Source organism: Dendrobates tinctorius, unplaced genomic scaffold (genome assembly GCF_039654945.1).
Source record: "Dendrobates tinctorius isolate UK_male_01 unplaced genomic scaffold, ASM3965494v1 ptg000016l, whole genome shotgun sequence".
NCBI classification, from domain to species: domain Eukaryota; kingdom Metazoa; phylum Chordata; class Amphibia; order Anura; family Dendrobatidae; genus Dendrobates; species Dendrobates tinctorius.
Window position 1 is genome coordinate 87,400,741 of NW_027361684.1, and position 21,902 is coordinate 87,422,642.

General features: G+C 41.6%; 1 protein-coding gene across 1 annotated transcript in view; it reads left to right on the forward strand.

The window, feature by feature from the left end:
* The window catches only part of RPGR (retinitis pigmentosa GTPase regulator), a 130,846-nt gene extending 117,467 nt beyond the window's left edge, over positions 1–13,379 (forward strand). Inside the window, exons 15-18 of the mRNA XM_073566072.1 lie at positions 1,373–1,540; positions 6,862–6,913; positions 7,532–7,617; positions 7,983–13,379. Coding sequence (XP_073422173.1) covers positions 1,373–1,540; positions 6,862–6,913; positions 7,532–7,617; positions 7,983–8,219 — 543 coding nt within the window. The 3' untranslated portion in view covers positions 8,220–13,379. The remainder of the gene's footprint in view (positions 1–1,372; positions 1,541–6,861; positions 6,914–7,531; positions 7,618–7,982) is intronic.
* The last annotated feature ends 8,523 nt before the right edge of the window (positions 13,380–21,902 follow it).

A 21,902-nucleotide genomic window follows, 5' to 3' on the forward strand; every position in this document is an offset into this window, starting at 1 on the left:
GGTGGGATCACTGGGACATCGTTATGTTTAACGGGGCCTTTATATTGCACATAAAAACAATGTATCTTGAGGGTCTTGTTGAATATTTTGGCTGCAGCAGTCACATTCTGTCTAGACGAAAAAGACTATCTCCAAAGCTCTTTCTTCCAGCTTGGATGGAATGTGACCGCTGCAGACAGTCGCGGGCCGCTCGTTTGCTGTAGGTGTCACCTGACACATCCCACCAGGAAAGGTAGCCGCCAGGATACTATCCACATTACAGACATCAAAAGCAGTATGGAGGGTCAATAGGGTAGATATGTGCTATTATTATTATTATTATTATTATTATTATTATTATTATTGTATATTTTTTGTAGATATGTGTTTATTATTATAATTTATTTGTTTTTTGTAGGTGTGTGTATTATAATTTATTTATTTTTGTAGATATGTGTTTATTGTTGTTTATTTATTTTTATTTCTTTAGACCATGGAATCATTTTTAACTTACCGTAATACATTTTAGTGCTTTTAAGATCCCCATAAACGTACCGGTCTGTCTTGTTCAATTGTCTGATTTTCCCCAAACACATGCAATCTCTTTTCAGCCTAATTATGTGACGAGGCCCATTTTATTACATTGATTGAGAACCTATTTAATGAATTTGACGCATCAGGTTACAACCAGCACACAAACCACCAATCTTCAGGAATCCGTGCCATTATCGCTTCAAAACTGAGCGCGCTGCCTACTATATGTAATAGTAGATGTTAATAATGTAGTTGTGGTACGTCTGTGAACGGTTCGGCTCCCATTATTTTCAAGCTTTGTGTTCTTTCACCTTCATCTTTCTTTTGTCTTCTTCATTCCCTGTCTATTCTAGGATGTCTTCATTGAATCATATGTATGTATTCAGTGGTGCTTGCTTTTACTGGTGGCGAAAAAAAATCTTTCTTGGTGAGACCGATCTTAAAACTAACTAGCCAGTAGTATAGGCACATATTAATAACGTGTGTCCACCTTTTCTATCTGTTCAACTGTAGCCGTATCCTAACAGCCCCCTATATCCACCATAGAGTACCTGGGAACAATTCAACAACATAGTAGTTTTCAGCAAAAGGTTGCTTTTGTCAATTTTAGCCATTTTTTTTATCCTGTATTGTTTATTTTTTTGTCTTGTGTAGCATATATTATATATTCATGTAGATAAATCTAGAAATTGTTGCCGTTGATCAGAATCTTTCACTGTGAATGTTGCTTAGCGTGTGTATATACATACTCATTATTTACGGTGAAAAATGCAGATTAAGCACAACAATTTTAGATCCCCTTGTTTATTAAAGTAAATTTTTTTGAAATGTTCTAAAAAATGTTCTTTATACAAATTAGGAGGAAAATAAAGATGAAGACTCTGAGGAGGAGGATGAAGAAGACGATGATGATGAAGATGATGGAGAAGTCGAGAAAAAAGAAGACGAAGAAAATAATTCCGCCCCAGAAATGAATGAAATAAAAGCACCGGAGAGTAAACCTGAGGAACATGTGGAAGCAGAAGAGGTAAGATGACAAGTGATTCTTGTAGATCCAGAATCAGAGCAGGTGAAGAGTTCTGATGAATCCAGTTATGTCCTTTCAGCACACACCAATCCTTGTAATCTCCTCATCAGGTCAGGACTGTTCCCTTCTCTGGCCCAAATGTAGAAAATACAGATCCAGTGGATTCCTTCTGTTTAGGCAAATCAGAGCCATTTACAAGTGTATATATATCAGATCCCTGTGTGGAGGTTACAGAATTGTCACTAGTTTAAGTACTTAAAGGGGTGGTTCACATTCTGCTGAAATATCTTAAAATGCCATACACTCATGGCATATGAATTCTATACTAATGGCATATGTATCACTAAACTGGCTCAGTACTTATCACAATGTGCACATAGAGAGCCCCATTACCCTTTGGAACGTTGTGTAAAATGACTGCACTGTCCAGAGCTCCAAAGATAACACAACTCGGTTGATTTATTCCCATGACCTTCTCCTTGACACGCTCTACTGTACAGATGCTAAAAACATTCGGTACATGCGCAAGTACAGGGGTCGTAATTTACTGTATCTGCTCCTGTGCTGATAACCTTCAGATCCTGCGCAGCAGAGAACCCTTTCTGTGAGATGGTGAGAAGGGTAAAATAATGAGCGCTGTCATCTTGGGGGCTATGGTTGACTGATTTGTCTACACACCATATCCATGGGCAGCTGGATTGATTCTATGTATGTTCAGTACTGAGTAGTGGGTCAGTTTAGCATTTCCAAAGCCATTAAGTCAGTGTATGGCATTTTCGAAATTTCAGAAGAAATCACGGGCAGCACGGTGGCTCAGTGGATAGCACTGCAGCCTTGCAGCGCTGGAGTCCTGGGTACGAATCCCACCAAGGACAACAGCTGCAAAGAGTTTGTATGTTCTCCCCGTGTTTGTGTGGGTTTCCTCTGGATACTCAGGTTTCCTCCCACACTCCAAAGACATACTGATAGGGAATTTAGATTGTGAGCCCCATCGGGGACAGTGTCTTGAGGAGATCATTTGCATATTCCCAGTGCCTTCTGGGATAAGTGAAGAGTCTCCGCGAGCTCAACGATCACTGGGTTTTGGCCGTTGCAGCTGAAAAGAGGAAATCGGAAAAACTTTGGCTCATCTTTCATCGTTTTTAAGAAATCTCAAGATGGAAGAGGCCAGGAGCCATTTGGTCAGCTGCATTTCTTGCTACATGTTCACAGATTTACCAGTGGAAAAGCCAAACTTCACATGCCACAAATGCAAGCTTGTGTCCCTGTTGGAGGAAAAGTTGCAAAATCTCGAAGAGAGGTTAGCTACGTTGAAGATCATTAAGGAAGGTGAAGAGTTCTTGGACAGAGCAGAATTATCTCTTCATGTTACAGAAAGAGAAGAAATTCGAAGTGCACCTGAAGAAACAGAGGAATGGAGACATGTGACCCAGAGAAGCAGGAGGATCAGGAGGCAGTCAGCACCCATACTGCTCAGAAACCAGTACCAGGCTCTCACGCAGGAAAACGATGAAGAAATACATCAGGATAAGACTTTGCCAACAAACAGCAACCTTGTACGCCCTCAGAGTCCTCCTGGATGGAGAAAGAAAAATGTTGTGAAGAAGAAACGGAGAGTGGTGGTCATGGGGGATTCCCTGCTGAAAGGAACAGAGGCCGCTATCTGCAGACCGGATATAACTTCAAGAGAAATGTGCTGTCTTCCAGGTGCAAAAATTAAAGATGTGTCTGACAGGATATCAGGACTCTTCAGACCTACAGATGACTACCCATTCCTGCTACTACATGTGGGGACAAATGACACCGCAAGAAACGACCTGGAAATCATCTGCAGAGACTTTGAAGACTTAGGCAAGAAAGTGAAAGAACTGGGAGCGCAGGTGGTCTTCTCTTCCATCCTCCCAGTGGATGGCCATGGAACAAGGAGGTGGAATAAGATTCTGCAGGTGAACAACTGGCTACGTCGATGGTGCCGTCAGCAACGATTTGGATTTCTGGATCACGGAGTGAACTACTTATACGATGGACTACTTGCTAGAGATGGGGTGCACCTTACGAAGACTGGAAAGCATGTATTTGGAAGTCGTCTTGCTACACTTGTAAGGAGAGCTTTAAACTAGAACAACATGGGAAGGGAAGCAAAAGACCAGAAAAAGCCATACAACTGACAAATGCTATTGAGAACTCTGCTATTAGAAGTGTAAAGGAAGAACAAAGACGAAAGAATCTAATTAATAAAAATATTGGAGAAAGAGAAACCAATCACAAACTAAAATGTTTCTATACTAATGCACAAAGCATGGGCAACAAACAAGGAGAATTGGAACTACTAACACAGGAAAAGAAATATGATGTCATTGGAATCACTGAAACTTGGTGGGACAATACACATGATTGGAATACAAGACTAGAAGGATACAACTTATTTGCAAGAAACAGACTTGATAAACGAGGAGGGGGTGTCGCATTGTATGTTAGAAACGCATATATCTGCACAGAGATTGAAGCTTCAGAGACTGGGAGTTCTGTGGAAACTGTTTGGGTAAGAATACAAGGACAGAACAATGGAAAGGACACCATTGTAGGCATTTACTACAGGCCGCCTGTGCAAGCCGAAGATATGGATGAACTCTTTATGCATCAGATGGCCAAGTTCTCCAAAAAATATGACATAGTTGTCATGGGAGATTTCAACTATCCAGACATTTGTTGGGAATCTCTCTCAGGCAAAACTAACAGGTCAAGGAAATTCTTATCCTCTCTTGCTGACAACTTTATCTTCCAAAAGGTAAGGGAGAAAACAAGGGGAACTGCTACCTTGGATCTAATCCTTATAAACAGGGAGGAAATGGTTGAGGAGGTAAAAGTGGCTGGGACCCTAGGAGGTAGCGACCATGCTATTTTAGAATTTTGGATAACTAGAGGCGGAAGACCTGTGAAGACTCAGACGTCAAGGTTAGATTTCAGAAAGGCAGATTTTAAGGGATTCAGAAAGAGAATTGGAGGGATCCAATGGCTGGATATCCTTAAAGACAAAAATGTCCAGGAAGGATGGGAAATCTTGAAAAATGAAATTCTCAAAGCACAGTTGTTAACAATTCCGAAAAGAGGGAAGAATAGGAAGCATTTAAGGAAACCAGGATGGATGAACACAGAACTTAAGCACATGCTAAAAAGGAAGAAAAAAATGTTTATAAAATGGAAAGAGGGAGGCATATCTAAAGAAGAATATAATGCTGTCTGCAGAACCTGCAGGGCACAAATCAGATTATCTAAAGCTGAAAATGAATTGAGGCTTGCAAGAGATGTCAAAAGCAATAATAAAGGATTTTGGGGATATGTCAAAAGTAAAAGAAAAGTCAAAGATGCTATAGGATTTTTACAGGATGAAAATGATGAAATGGTAAGACAGGATGTTGAGAAGGCTGAACTTTTAAATTCCTATTTTGCATCTGTTTTCTCTCAGAAAGGAAATATAACATCAACTGTTATTCACTGTCCTATTAAGGGAATAGAAGAATCCAGGATATCTATAAACAGAAAGATAGTGAGGAAACACTTAGCTAACCTAAATGAATTCAAGTCTCCAGGCCCAGATGAATTACACCCCAGAGTACTGAAGGAGATAGCAGAAGAAATTTTTGAACCCCTCTCCATAATCTTTGAAAATTCTTGGAGAACAGGAGAAGTGCCAGAAGACTGGAGAAGAGCAAATGTTGTTCCTATCTTCAAAAAGGGGAAGAAGGTGGACCCAGGCAACTATAGGCCGGTGAGTCTGACTTCTATACCAGGAAAGATCTTTGAACAAATTATTAAACAACATGTATGTCAATACCTGGATAAGAATGAAGTGATTAAACAGAGTCAGCATGGGTTTGTAACTAATAAGTCATGTCAGACTAACTTAATTTCCTTCTATGACGGTATCACTGATTGGGTGGATCAAGGAAATGCTGTAGATATAGTATATCTTGACTTTAGCAAAGCATTTGACAAAGTCTCTCATACAATCCTTATTGAAAAAATGACTAAGTATGGAATGGACAAGGCAACTGTTAGGTGGATTCATAACTGGCTTAGTGATCGGACCCAAAGAGTGGTCGTAAATGGCTGCACATCCAGTTGGAAGAATGTCTCAAGTGGGGTACCACAGGGCTCTGTCCTGGGCCCTGTATTGTTCAACATCTTTATCAACGATTTAGATGAAGGAATTGAGGGTAAACTGATTAAATTTGCTGATGACACAAAGCTAGGAGGGATAGCTAATACTAGAGAAGAGAGAGAGAGGATTCAAAAAGATTTAAATAAACTGGAGAAGTGGGCAGCAACTAACAGAATGGTTTTTAACAGGGAGAAATGCAAAGTACTACATCTGGGCAATAAAAATGAAAAAAGCATATATAGAATGGGAGGAATAGGGCTAAGTGACAGCACATGTGAAAAAGACTTGGGTATACTAATAGATCACAGACTGAATATGAGTCAACAGTGTGATGCAGCAGCAAAAAAGGCAAATGCAATTCTAGGATGTATTAACAGAAGCATACAGTCTAGATCACGTGAAGTCATTATTTCCCTCTACTCCTCTTTGGTCAGACCTCATCTGGAATATTGTGTCCAGTTTTGGGCACCACATTTTAAAAAAGACATCAACAAACTGGAGCAAGTTCAGAAAAGAGCGACCAGAATGGTGACCGGTCTGCAAACCCTGTCTTATGAGGAAAGGTTGCAGGATTTGGGAATGTTTAGTTTGCAAAAGAGAAGACTGAGAGGAGACTTAATAGCTGTCTACAAATATCTAAAGGGCTGTCACATTGTAGAAGGATCAACTTTATTCTCATTTGCACAAGGAAAGACTAGAAGCAATGGGATGAAACTGAATGGGAAGAGACACAGATTAGATATTAGAAAAAACTTTTTGACAGTTAGAGTGATCAATGAGTGGAACAGGCTGCCACGAGAAGTGGTGAGTTCTCCTTCAATGGAAGTCTTCAAACAGAGGCTGGACAGACATCTGACTGGGATGATTTAGCGAATCCTGCTTTGAGCAGGGGGTTGGACCAGATGGCCCAGGAGGTCCCTTCCAACTCTACGATTCTATGATTCTATGATTCTATGATAATGTGTGCAAAAACTGTAAAGCGCTGCAGAATATGTTAGTGCTATATAAAAATAAAGATTATTATTATTATAGAGTGCATAAAGACTATAGATAGGACTTAGCTTCATCACCAAGGGAACATCTTCTACAATTATTGTTTGTTATATATATATATATATATATATGTGTGTACAGTCATGTATATTTTCTTATTTATTAGGCCACAAAACTGAACCAAGAAGAGAGTACAGCTGACAAAAAAGTGGAAAATGGTATGTTTTGCCATCAATATCACATTATAATGATTTAAAGAGGTTGTCTACTACTTTATCATTGATGACCTATCCTCAGGATAGGTCATCATTGTTTGTTCAGTAAGGGTCCGACACCCAGCACACCCACCGATCAGCTATTCTTCGTGGCAGCGGCCACCAGCTGGAATTGCACAATTTCGGATCTGCTCTGTCTTCTGATAGTGGCCACCGCCGGATACTGCACATTCGCCTCCTATTTAAATCAGGAGAACAGCTGATCGACAGAGGTGCCAGGTATCAGACCCCGACAGGTCAGACATTGAAGACCTATCCTAAGGATAAAGTAGTGGACAACCTCTTTAATGCTTTAGGCTCTAGAAGTTTTAACGCCATTTGGGAAAGGAATTAAGTATCCTGGGGAAAGTTAGTCTTCAGAAGACACTTCTGTTCCAAACTGAGACCTAAGTAGATAATAAGGAAAGCTATATGTTGGAGAAAGTAAATAGGCCTTTGTTTAAAGTATAGCAGACAAGTTGTTCTTCTAAACCTAAAAAGGATGTAGAGTTATTATGAAATAATGCAAAAATAGTGAAAATATAAAAATATTAGTCAAGTTGTTTGTCTGTTTGTTTGTAGACCTAGAGCAACCAAAGAATACAAATGGGGTCAGTTCTTCTGAAAATGATTCAGGCAAACCAACATTTTTTGAGAAAACAAGAAGGGTGAGTATTTATTTCAAATGTTGGCTTTAGAAGAGTACTAATGAGAACTGGGACCAGGAAGCCATCACAATGAAATTGCAGTCCAGTCTGCAGGTGCCAAATGAGCTGAGCAGGAAGGCCCATGGGTTCATATGGTGGATATGCTGGGAGCTTACTTGGTGCATATGTCAAATATACACCCAAAAATCATTGCTAGCATAGCCTAAAATTCGGCATTGGCTACTTGTCTTCCTTTGAAATTATGTAAGAGATGTAAACCGAGTTACCATTTCATATCCTATGTGGTTGTACACCACTGTGCAGCTATGAGAAACGCTACACAAGGTAAGGAATAAGACACCACCTCATTCTCATTTCATTTCTAGTTATCACTATTTAAAAGAAGATCAACAACAAGTCAAAGATCATTGCAAGGAAATGGGAATGTTGCTCCTGCTCCAAAAGAAAATGGTGATGAAACGATCAGAAGCAAGGAAAGCAAAGATGAAAAATCTAATAACAAGCAGGACATTCCCAAAGTCATTGAACCCCCAAATGAGAAAACTCCAGAAAATGCACAAAATGTTCAAGACCAAAAATCCAAGTCATGTGTACTGTTATGAGGACTACCTGGATAATGGGAATGTCAGATCGATTTCATTAGGTCTTGTCTGGTAAGCAGCTTGTCCTGTGGAAATCACAACTGGGGAGCCTGGGACTGGGCAATACAGACAATTCAGGGAAATTGCAGAAAGCAAATCACTTTACAATATTATTGGCTTTTTCTACCTTGCTAATTCACACCACATTGTCATGCATTTCCTAAAGCCTAGGCAATTGATAGTTCTCGTTGACAGGTTTCATGGTTGTACGTGAAGTGGAATGTATGGAAAGAAAGCATAACATTAAAAGTAGTAAGCTTGGCCATATATTTATAAAATGTGATGCGGTTCCTGATAGGGTGGTAATACATTCCTATGCCATCCATACCACTGTATTTCCATAACACATTATGCAGTGGATAGTCTGCATAGACAAATACAGCATGACCCATAGGATTCCATATGGCACTATTGTCTCCCTACAAAACCTGTTTTAATGCTTCTGAGTAGTATGATGGTACATATGGTTCAACAGCCGCAATACATACAGCGTTTGCCTGCTTGTTAGGCAATCCCTGCATGTGTTGCGTCTGTTGAGCAGGTGTGCTCACATGTTTAGCTCTTATGTGTAGATGCTGCTGCTCGCTGCCCTGATCCTGGCCCACCCAGTGGCCGTAGACAAGAGCCAGAGATGATAGCCCACCAGCACCCACACTTTGCGCACTGATGGGTTCCTTAAGTGTCCGTTTGCTGTGGATTGAGTTCAGGCAGTACACGCTGTGGGAGAGTGAGCTCTTACAATGAGCAGAGACATTGGTTGCTCAGAATACAATTGAGTGGCCATTACAGTTCATTGAGCCCAAGTCCATGCCAAAGGTGCACTGAAGCTTACTATTTAGATATGGAATAAAAGTTTTCTCAGCCAATAAAACGCTAAACTATATACTGTTACTATGCGTTTTGGGGGTGACTGTCTCCATTTAACCCCTTCACGACCTTTGGATTTTTCGTTTTGTTTTTTTTCCATCCCCTTCTTCCCAAAGCCATAACTTTTTTTTATTTTTCAGTCAATATGGCCATGTGAGGGCTTGTTTTATGCCAGACAAGTTGTACTTTTGAACGACACCATTGATTTTACTATATAGTGTACTGGAAAACGAGAAAAAAGATTTTAAGTGCAGTGAAATTGCAAAAAAAAGTGCAATTCCACAATTGTTGTTTTGTTTTGTTTTTTTTTATTCCATGTTCACTAAATGCTAAAGCTGACCTGCTAATATGATTCTCCAGGTCAGTACAAGTACGCAGATACCAAACATGTGTAAAAGTTTGTAAAAAAAAAATTACGCCATTTTTTGCACGCTGAGCTGATGATTTTGTTAATACCATTTTTGAGTAGATGCAATATTTTGATCACCTGTTATTGCAATGTTGCAACGACCAAAAAAACATAATTTTTGCATTTTGTTTTTTTCTCGTTACGCCGTTTACAGATCAGATTAATTGTTTTTATATGTTGATAGATCGGGCGTTTCTGAGCACAGCAATACATCTGTCATTTTTATTTTATTTTATTTTGAACGATGCAAAAGGGAGGCAATTTGAATGTTTATATTTAAAAAAAAAAACTTAATATTGTTTAAAAAATTTTTTTTTCTACTTTTTGCTTGCTTCAGTAGTATGGCATTCATAGGAGATCTGCAATGACAAGCACTGGAGTCTTCTGCAAACCCCCGGTTGTCATGTTAACCCATCGGCGCCCTGCGATCATGTGACAGTGGAGCCTTTGGGCAGGGTTTGTGACACACTTCCTGTTAGCGTGAGTTAAATGCTGCTGTCAGAGATTGACATGGTATTTAACATGTTAACAGCAGCAGGTGGATTGCAATTCCACCCATGGCTGTTAGGAGCACATGACAGCTGTCATGAGCACATAACAGCTGTCATATGCCAGAAAAGATGCAGGTGAGCACTGGAGACCGCATCAAAAGGAGGTAAAAGACCTATGACGTACCTAGACCTATGACATACCTATACGTCATAAGTCATGAAAAAGTTAACAGTACTTTTTTCTGATGTGTCACCTTTTTACATCATGAAATAGTCAGAGTGAGACAGATATATGGAGCGCCAGGATGACAGGTCTCAGGGCGCTGGTAAATGTAATCTGATGCTGCTCCTGTCGGGTGCCTCTAGAGAGGATAAAAACATGGGAAGCAGGGGAGCCCGATCGCAGGGGAGCGCAAAGGAAAGGGAGAAGCTTGAAAGGTTTTCTTCTTTATTAAGTTCCACTACGCATTTCAACGGATAACATCCGTCTTCATCAGGTGACCTTTTTACATCAGTCATTTAGACTGCACAATCCTGATACCAATGTTCTTCATGCACTCATCAGAAACCAATCAAGTTGGTCTCCAATTTTTTAACTTTTAGTTTCTGCGGTTCTTTCAGACTACAGCACCTAAGATATTTGACCAAGCGATCTTTCCTTCTGATCTGTTAAACTTTGGCTGATGAACACACGCTGGGGCAGTGCAGAGATGGCCAAGTTTACTAAATTTGTTGTCATACTCCACAGTGGGAGGCTCCTGCTGCAGCCGGTTGTCTTACAGCCAGTCCTGGACCTGTATTGGTTTTATTTTCAACTAGCTGAAGAGCCCAGCACTGCCCGGGCCTAGTAACTAACTACGGCTAGTTATAACAAATTATAATAATATATATATATACATATATATATATATATATATATATATATATATATATATATATATATATATATATAGCTGAGTGTATAGTCCCGCGCATTCCGCATAGCCACAGTCACTATAATATCCCACATCCCATCAGCCAGAGCTACCGGACTACTACCCATAATATCCCACATCATCCCGTCAGCCAGAGCCACTGGACTACTACCCCTAATGTCCCACATCATCCCATCAGCCAGAGCCACCGGACAACTACCCCTAATATCCCACATCATCCCGTCAGCCAGAGCTACCGGACTACTACCACTAATATCCCACATCATCCCGTCAGTCAGAGCTACCGGACAACTACCACTAATATCCCACATCATCCCGTCAGTCAGAGCTACCGGACTACTACCCATAATATCCCACATCAGCCCGTCAGCCAGAGCCACTGGACTAATACACCTAATATCCCACATCAGCCAGAGCCACCGGACAGCTACCACTAATATCCCACATCATCCCCTCAGCCTGGAGTCAGAACCAGAGCGCTGAGTGGAACGTTCCTAACTTCAATAGTGGGGATCCCTTTAAGAGAGGCCTGGCGTCAGAACCAGAGCTCTGAGTGGATTTGCCCTGACTTCTATACCAATGATCCCTTTAATAGAAGCCTGGGGTGAGAATCAGAGCACTGAGGGATTTACCCTAACTTCCATACCGGAGATCCCTTTACCAAAGTGCAGAGTGGATTTTCCCTCACTTCTGTACCGAGGATCCCTTTAAGAGAGCCTGGGATCAGAACCAGAGCACTGGATGGATTTGCCCTGACTTGCATGCCAATGATCCCTTTAATAGAACCGTGGGGTCAGAATCAGAGCGCCGAGGGATTTGCCCTAACTTCCATGCAGGAGATCCCTTTAAGAGAGCCTGGGGTCAGTACCAGAGCATTTGAAGGCAATTGCCCTGACTTCCATAGTGGGGAGCCCTTTAAGAGAGGCCTGGGGTCAGAATTAAAGCGCTGGAAGGATTTGCCCTGACTTACTTACCGGAGATCCCTTTAAGAAGGGCCTGGGGTCAGTACCAAAGCGCAGAGTGGATTTGCCCTAAATTCCATACCAATGATCCCTTTAAGAGACCCTGGGGTCAGAACCCCAGAGCTGAGTGGAATGGTCCTAACTTCCGTACCGGGGATCCCTTTAAGAGAGGCCTGGAGTCAAAACCAAAGCGCTGGATTGATTTGCTCTGACTTCCATACCAATGATCCATTTAAGAGGGATGATGTGTCTATAGGATGGAGGATGTGTGATGGTATATGGGCACAGGAAGGGGGGATTCATTTCTGTCATGTGCTCTGTGCTCCTCTCAGGGGGGCAGCCAATGGCTGGGAGCTTATGTTCCCGAAGATGCTATATTTCTCCCACCATGTCAGTGTCTGCTGAGGTGTTGTGGAGTGGGAAAACTGTTGGTCATAGCAACCAATCATAGCTCAGCTACTTTTAACCAGCTCTGGTGAAATGAGAGATGCTTAGTGATGGTTTGCAAGGAAAACTGTTGGTCATAGCAACCAATCACAGCTCAGCTTCTTTTGAACAGCTCTGGTGAAATGAAAAATGCTTCGTGATTGGTTGGTGATACACACAAACACACACACACACATTCATTTTTATATATAGAGATATGAAACAAAATGAGCCCATCATGCATGTCACGCTTCATTGCTCCTCCATGATGCAGGTAACCAGCATATTATATTATATTATTATTATGCCGGAGATTTGTATCAGGAAGTAAAAGAAAAACTGACCTTTTCAACTAGGAACTGTGTAATAAATGTTGGAAATATAGTTTAAGACAGACTATATAGTATATATAATGTAGGAAACCACTACATGTGACCATTTCACATTTGATCACCATGAGAATGTTGTGAAATGGTCGTTTCTGAGCACTTTGTTGCAGTGAACAATCTCTTTTTATTATGCTTTTTCCTTGCTTTTTCAGGGCCTGTTACATTTCTGATCTTATTTGATTAATATATATACAGTTTTTTTAGTTGAGCACTTCTCCATCTGTCCATTACCTTGTGTTCTCACACTTGCACAGATTAGGGTTAGGCATTTTTGTAACCCCGAGTGTAAACCACATCTATTTCTACTTTTGTATATCCTCTGTATGATATTGTGTATACACTGATACTCTTGTAAATGATACCAGAATGTGTGATTGATTGAAATTCTATTTAATTCCCGTGGCCTTCAATTGTTCAGTGTTGTAAAAAGAAGATATATTTTTCTACATTTTGTAATCAATTCCGGTAAATTGTGGTTTGTACAATATGTTTTAGATATTTCATGTAATAGCATGGAACTGTGATGTGTGCCCCTTACCCAAATAAAGTTTACAAATGGTAGAAGTTTTTTTTATGTGATGTCTGTTACAGAAATGTCTAATTATAAACCATTTGCACAAATAAACAGAAAACCTTGTTGTGCCCCGTTGTTTATAAGGAGATCATACAATTTTTAAAGGGAAAATCTGCTTAGAACTGAAGTTCCCCTTGTGTTCTATGAATATGTCTGTAGACCCTAATGCTTCTGTAGCCGCCAAAAGTTGAAATCATGGTAGGAGCTGTTCACACTGCGCTGGAGCCTCTCGTCAGGTACACTCCGAAGGCCGCCAGGTATATCACTGTATATACAAATAGTGTCATAGGTCACTAATAGCTTTCCATGGTAAAAACAACCAGTATACTGTATGTTTATTCCTGGATCTCACTGCATAAAATAGATTATTCTACTCCATAAAAATGCCAACAGATACCAGTTCTCTTTTTCACCAACTTAGACATTTGTGGGATGGGTTTCATTTAGTGAGGCGACTGCTATCGGCCACATGCTAACAAAATGGATGAAGAAGTGGATGCGTAAGCAAGTGGCCGCCTTACCAGGCAGGATAGGGGGGGCTGAGAACCCCATATCTCAGTATAGGTACGAGTCCCAGATGAGTCCTACTTCTACAAATAAGTTAGAGGGTATTCAATCACAACATATTGATGACCTGTCCTTAGGATGCGTCATCAATATGAGATGAGTGGGGGTCTCGGATCTGGTGTACTCCACTGATCTGCTGATATAAACTCCAGCAGCGGCTGGCATTCTGCTCTTCTCCATTCAGTGTGTAGTGGCAGCTACTGTGTAATGCAGAACAGCTCCCATTAAAAAGATGCAAATAACAGCTAACTAATGGGGGTGTTGGTTTTCAACACCCCCCACCCACCGGATGTGATATATGGATGGGTCACTAATATACTATGACCAGCAACCTCTATGAATATACCATAGATGTAAGATATACTCCTTTAAGATACAATGCATAAACTGAATCTTTCTTTGCTAAACTTCATATAATTTAGATGTCATGAATGTGCTTCTCCAATACATACATGTCCCTGCATAGCAATGGTATCCTGTGTCTGCTTTCTATGAATGAATGGTAAAGTCTTTCCTCAATTTGCTTATGACAACATTGTGCACAAATTACGCCAGTGTCCAGCTGCCAGCGGTGTGTACATAAAACCAAGTCGTGAGCCAATGCCGGCTTCCTTTCTGGAATACTGAGGATTCTTCACAATTGCCAACATTCAGGTTAGGAGAGTTCACAGGAAACACTTTACTGTACATACACTGGTGGGTTTTACCTGAACATACAGTCAGTCTAGTAATGTAGAAACCACTATTTTTTTCATAGGGAAGATCTATTAACATTTTGTATCCCGGTTACGTATTAGAAATTCATTGTTTTCAGAAGTATGTTGGTTCATTGTGCACTTAAGGGTAAACTGTCAACCAGTTTTTGCTACCTCATCTGAGAGCAGCATAATGGAGGAAAAGGGACCCTGATTCCAGCGATGTATCACTTAGTCTACTGGGTGCAGCAGTTGTGACATAATCAGAGTTTTAGATGTAGCATGAAGCAGAGCTCAGAAAGCTAACCCCACCCACATCACAGCTCTTTATGTACAACTAGATGGTGGCCCGATTCTAACACATCGGGTATTCTAGAATATGTATGTAGTTTATATATGAAGTTTTAATAATAATGCAATAATGCACCCCCAATCCTGATATGCATGGTCCTCTCACCCCCCCCCAATCCTGGTATGCATGATCCCCTCACCCCCTTTCCTGGTAAGCATGGTACTCCTCCCCCCTATCCTGGTATGCATGGTCCCCTCAACCCCCAATCCTGATATGCATGGTCCCCTCACCCCCCAATCCTGGTAAGCATGGTCCCCTCACCCTCCAATCCTGGTATGCATGGTCCTCTCACCCTCCAATCCTGGTATGCATAGTCCCCCTCACCCCCCTTTCCTGGTATGCTTGGTCCCGTCACCCCCCTTTCCTGGTATGCACGGTCCCCTCACGCCCCAATCCTGGTAAGCATGGTCCCCTCCCCCTCCAATCCTGGAATACATGGTCCTCTCACCCCCCAATCCTGGTATGCATGGTCCTCTGACCCCTCTTTCCTGGTAAGCATGGTCCCATCACCCCCCTTTCCTGGTATGCATGGTCCCCTCACATCCCTTTCCTGGTAACCATGGTCCCCTCAAACCCCTTTCCTGGTATGCATGGTCCCCCTCACCCCCCTTTCCTGGTATGCATGGTCCCGTCACCCCCCTTTCCTGGGATGCATGGTCCCCTCACCTCCCTTTCCTGGTATGCATGGTCCCCCTCACCTCCCATTGCTGGTATGCATGGTCCCCCTCCCCCCATTGCTGGTATGCATGGTCCCCTCACCCCCCCCTATCCTGGTATGCATGGTCCCCCTCACCCCCCTTTCCTAGTATTCATGATCTCTGTTAAAATAAAAATTAGTTATATACTCACCTTCCGACGGCCCGCGATCTCCACGCCTGGCCTCGCAGTCCCAGTAATGCTTTGCGCAAAACACTGCTGATGACGTTGCTCTCTCGCCAGAGTGATGTCATCTCCGGTCTAAGGCACAAGGCATTACTGGGACCGCGAGGCCGGGCGCGTGGAGTGAAGATCGCGGGCCGCCGGAAGGTGAGTATAACCTTTTTTTATTTTAATTCTATTTTTTACAGATGCGCTGCGCCCGATTGAGTGCTGTGCCCAACTGCACCTGCAGTGTAAATGATGCCATTGTGACGTCTGGGAAAACAGACATTTCTGCTTGTCAGTAAGATGTGTTGGGATGATAATTGTAGTTCTAACCTTGTCATTCGTATCTGATACTTCTAGAAGAACTGCTCTCATTCTAGGTAATTACAGACTTGTTTCCCGAGCGCACATCCTGCTTCATGTGCCACATCATGTTCCTGTGTCTGTTATATACTCTCGTCTTTTGGCTGTCTGGGTATTCTTGCTCTTACATCTCTTATCATTTACTTCCTAAACACTAGGATTTCTTTTTTTTTTTCCCTGAACTTTTAACTAAGATGTCATTATACTGACAGAAAATCAGAGCATTTAATTATTTTCAAGACCTAATCTGCAAATATATTAAATGACCCAACGGCATATACGATATACTGTAGCAACCAAAAGTTTTGCTTTTATTTTTAAAAGTGTGATTACTTTTTTTTTTTTGTAAATTCTTTATTTTTCAAAGATAATACAGGAAAAGAAATATGGTAATAGTACAAACTTGTCATACAGCATCAAGTGTTCAAAGTGACATGTGAGGTAAGGCGATGGGAAAGGGGGGGTGGAAGAAAAAGTAGGGGGTAGGGGTCATAACAATCCGAAATAACAAAACTGACGAAGGTACACACGATCGAACCTTATACATTTGTGTTAACAGGACATGAAGAAACTATAACAGGGCAAGGGGTGTTCGCATTATTCATGCTAGTCTTCACCCTTCTGCAACTCTTTCCATGGGGCCCAGGTACGCACAAACGAGTCATGGTTGTGTATCTCCCAACTCGAGAGTTCTTCAAGATGGGAGATTTGATTTACCTTGGATTCCCACTCCGAAAGGGAAGGGGGGGACTCATCCCTCCAATGTAGGGTTATTAAATGTTTAGCCGCTCCAACCAGCAATGGGAGGAGTCCATGACTTTTGGGTTTGAAATTTTTTGATGGACATGAAAGTAGAGCTTCTGATGCTTGTAAATCAAGTTTAATTAACTTTAGCTTTTTAAGAGTGAGGTTTATCCCATCCCAGAAACCTATCACAGGGCAATCCCAGAATATATGCGTATGGTGTCCCTTCTCTTTGTGGCATCTCCAGCAAACATTGGAGTCAGACAACCCCAGGTGTTAAGAGTTTGACCGGGGTCATATGCCATCTGGTCTAAATTTTGTAGGAGTTTTCTTGGAGCAGCATACATCTTGGGAAGCCGCGCGCATAAAGAAGTATCTTAGAAATCTGGTCATCCGAGAGACTAATGTCAAGTTCCAACTCCCAGGAGTATAGGAATGATGGCTTAAACCCTGAAGGAGGAGTGTTAAGTCGGGAGTGTAAACGAGATGTAAGTTTTGGTTGTGGTGGCGGAAGTTTAACTATAATGTCTAACCAAGACCAGGTAGATTTGTGGGGAAATTTTTGTTTAAACTGTTGTAGAACTCCTTTGATATGTTGTTCTTGAAGAAAATTATTTGGTTGACTTTGTGCGCTCTCAGGCCAATTTCCATTTTGGAGGACTCAAAAATCCGGGTCAACTAAGAATGGTATGGCGGTAATAGGTGTCAGTGTGGACGGGAAAGAATCCAGGGGGAGATCTTCAATTATCATACGTTTAACACGCAGAGTAGACAGTCACCTCTTCTAATCTAAGAGCACTAAGGGGCCTTGACCTAGACCAAAGGCATGGTATTCCCTCAGAACCCAATAGTTTCAAATCAATGTCTTAATCTCCTCTTTTATGACTCTGTACTAATTTCAACCACCTGTTCAAGGGTATAGCTTTATAGTAGAGATATGGATCCGGAACTCCCTGACCTCCCAATGATCTTGAATATGAAAGAAGTTTATAGGGCAGCCTTGTGGGTTTTTGCTTCCATATGAATCTAGATATTAGAGATTTTAGGTTCTTAAATAAAGCTAATGGCACAAACACAGGAACCATGGTCATATTATATAATATTATTGGCCTTACATAAGTTTTAAAAACGTTGATGCGTCCCAACCAGGATAATGTAGGTAAATTATAGGACTTCATTTGTGCCTCCGCCTTCTTCAATAAGGGGAGGGAGTTAACATGGAATAGCCTTGAAGGTTCTTTTGTAATCCATATACCCAAATACTTCAAAGAATTTGCGGACCACGAGAAAGGAGTTTGTTTACGTATATCTGCTAGCTGGTAGTCCGATAAAATTATGTTGAGGGCTTCAGATTTAGAGGTATTAATTTTAAAATTGGATAATTGGCCATAGAGATGGAGAATGCTGAGGATACTCGGGAATGTCTGGGAAGGGTTGGTTATGAGGAAGAGCAAATCATCTGCAAAGGCCAACGTTTTTATTTCCAGCGTGCCTACTCTCAGCCCCTCAATCTGGTTCTCTTGTCTGATTTTCTGAATCAGCGTCTCAATAACTACGATGAATAGGGATGGTGACAGCGTGCACCCCTGTCTGGTACCATTATTATTGTCAAAACTGTTTGACAGGGTGCCATTTACCCTCACCCTGGCTGTTGGTTGTGAGTATAATGAAAAGACAGCAGAGATATACTGTGAGGGAAACCCGAATTTAGCCAAAACCATGTCCATATACCTCCAACTCACCCTATCAAATGCCTTCTCGGCAGCAGTGGACAGCAGAACCATGGGGATGCCGCGGTTCTTAGCATAAGTTATGGATTGAATAATTTTAGCTGTGTTGTCCTTACCCTCTCGTCCCCTTATGAATTCCACCTGGTCCTTATGAATTAGTTTGGGTAGGATACAGCTTAGTCTTCCTGCAAGTAACTTGGCCCATAATTTGGTGTCTGCATTAAGTAGAGATATAGGTCTGTAGCTAGCACATAGGGTGGGATCCTTCCCCTCTTTCGGAAGAACCATGATAAAAGCTTCCAAAGACTGTTTTGGTAAGGGAAGTCCATTCAAGTAGGAATTAAATAGTGCTACTAAATGTGGTAGTAATAATTTGATGAATTTTTTGAAGTAGATAATAGGCAGGCCATCTGGGCCTGGAGCTTTCCCGTTAGGGATAGTCGATAAAGTATCTAAAATTTCTTTGGGCGTGACATGGGCTGTTAGCAAGGAGTGGTCTTCTGAAGACAACCTGGGAAGCTTTAGGGGGTCGAAGAAATCATTTATTTTATCAATCGCAGTCACGGGATACCTAATGTCCACTGGTATATCCAGATTATATAAATTTTCATAGAAAGTTCTAAACTTCCTGGCAATGTCTACAGTTTCCAAACTAGGTGAGCCACCTATAGCTTTGAGTTGCTTTATAAAAGTTTTCTCTTTGCTTTTTTTTTTTAGTAAGGACGTCATGAGCTTACTGCTTCTGTTGCCATGGAGATAAAACCTCTGTCGACTTCTCAAATATATCTTGGCTGGCTGAATATTTAAAAGATTCCTCAACTCCTGTCTAAGTTTTGCTAAGTATAAAAGGAAAAAGATAGCTAGCTCACCAAAAATGAGATTATATGCGGATCAGTCACAAACGTAAAGCTGGACCTTTTTTCCACTTTGTTCTAAGTTTTGCTAACTCCTCCTGGATTTTGTTCGCCTGAGACCGCTTATGAATTTTTTCAAAAGAGTTGATCTGGTGAAGAATTGAGTCAATTTTAATTTATCTTTCTTTTTTCAGGTACGAGCCCAGCGACACAAATTCGCCTCTCATGACGGCTTTATGTGCTTCCCACACGTTAGCCGTCAGTGGGCCCAAGGAGGAGTTTTCCCTAAAAAAGGTAAAAAAAAAGGTGTACGCTGGTTTCCAAGGTAAACAGCGGGATCCAGGAGCCACGACTCCTGGATACCCGATGTTTACATTAGAAACCAGCGTCCACCGTCACTGGCCCTGATCGCTGGAGGGGCTGTCTTGTGACAGCTCAATAGCGATCAGCCTAACGATGTCCCAGCGATCCCATCATGTCGGATCGTTGGTGGGATCGCTGGGACATCGTTATGTGTAACGGGGCCTTAAGATGTAATTTTCTTAGGGCTTTTTGTGGGAGAGAAGATTTCCCCGTTGAAGTGTCTATTAGTAAGTTCAGTGAAATGTTAAGATCTCCCCCCACTATCAGAAGACCCTCGGAGAGCAAACGTAAAGTGCTCAATACCTTGCACAACCAGCTAATTTGATTGGTATTTGGGGCATATAAATTGCATAATGTGATTTTTGTGTTGGCTAAAAGGCCTTTAAGCATTATATATCTCCCCTCTGGGTCAGACAGGGTGTCTTTCAGCTTAAAGGGTATATCTTTCCGAAATGCTATGCTCACTCCTTTTGTTGCTTTGGTACCTGTACTATGGTACCATATTGGGAAGCGAGTCCTAGTAACATCAGGGACCCGACCACTTTTAATGTGAGTTTCTTGTAAGAATAGAATACCAGAATTCTTTGAATGTAAAAACCTTAATATTTGACCACATTTACTTGGCGACCCCATGCCCTTTACATTATAGGAAGCCACAACTACTGTGGCTGACTTGGAATTGTTAGCTATGTCCCAAATACGAGTAATAAGAAAACAGGTTCTATGCGTGCACCTCATCAGCATATTAACCAAAACAACAAAAATAACTACACAACGTAAGTATACATATAAATGACCTGTCCGCAGTAGAGGTGGGGGGTCGCAACATCCTCCCATGGCGGACAAGTTGGTTCGTCCCATGACTACAGGCGGCAACCTGTGTAAAGAAAACATTGTAAATTAGGCTTTTTTTTTTTTGTGCTAACATGCTTAAGCATAAGGTAAATTATGACCAGTCAACTTAGAGATGGCCACAACTGTAGGGTGCCAGGATCCCAGGGGAGGATTAGAGTGGTAAGCCAAGATCTCAGGGAGGTTGCTTCTTCTTTACAGTAGATCTGGCCTGTTTAGGTGATGTAAGTTTCTTTACTGGGGTCCATTCCCCCTGGTCTCTCGGGAAAGGTGGTAGAAGCGTTGGAGCTTGAAGATCTAAATCCAAGGGCAACCAGGAAGGTACATGCACCTCCGGGATGTTGAAGGATTCCCAAACCTTTGGAAGATCATCTGTATGTCACCTGCTTTCCTCCGCTGTGTATCGCCAGGCCAAACGGAAATAGCCACCTGTATAGTATTTTGTTCGGTCGAAGGACATCCAGAAGGGGCTTTAGAATTCTGCGCTTGGCCAGAGTCGATGGGGTCAGATCCTGGTACAATTGTACGGGTACTCCCTCATAGGATATAGCTCTATTGTCCCGGGAAGCAAACAGAATTGCGGAGGTGTAAATGTAACTTAGTAGGCCACAGATAACATCCCTTGGCGGATCTGAAGGCTTTTGTTTTTGGCCTAAGTGAACGATGGACTCGTTCAATGACTATTTGTTCACATCTTTCCTGTGGTAGTAGTAAATGAGAATTGTGGTATACATGATGTGTATAGGGCCAAAAAAAAGCCACAATGGATCACATGGCGGATAGAATACGCCAATACACATATACATAAAGGACAATTGATAAAGACAACTGCAATCACAATGCAAATGTACAAAAACGAAAGGCCAGCAGTCAAAATGTCTTAAAATTATAATATTTTATTAGTAATTAAGTAATATAGTAAGACATAGGTACATGGAAAAGGGGGAGGGGGACAAAAACCCGCAAATGGCTGAAAAAAGGCCTAGCATGGCATCCCCATCTCCCAGGAATACAATCCCATGTGGTCGTACCACAAGACAACAATTATAGTAGTCATATAATTCAGTAATTGTAATATATATCTGCGTATCAAGCCGAGATTCAGAGAGCTTACTATAAATAGAGGTATCTAGAAACGATATTCATAATATCTAGACCTACAAGGGATCTGTAGTATTACCTGGACAGAGTGGGGTTAAACCATGCA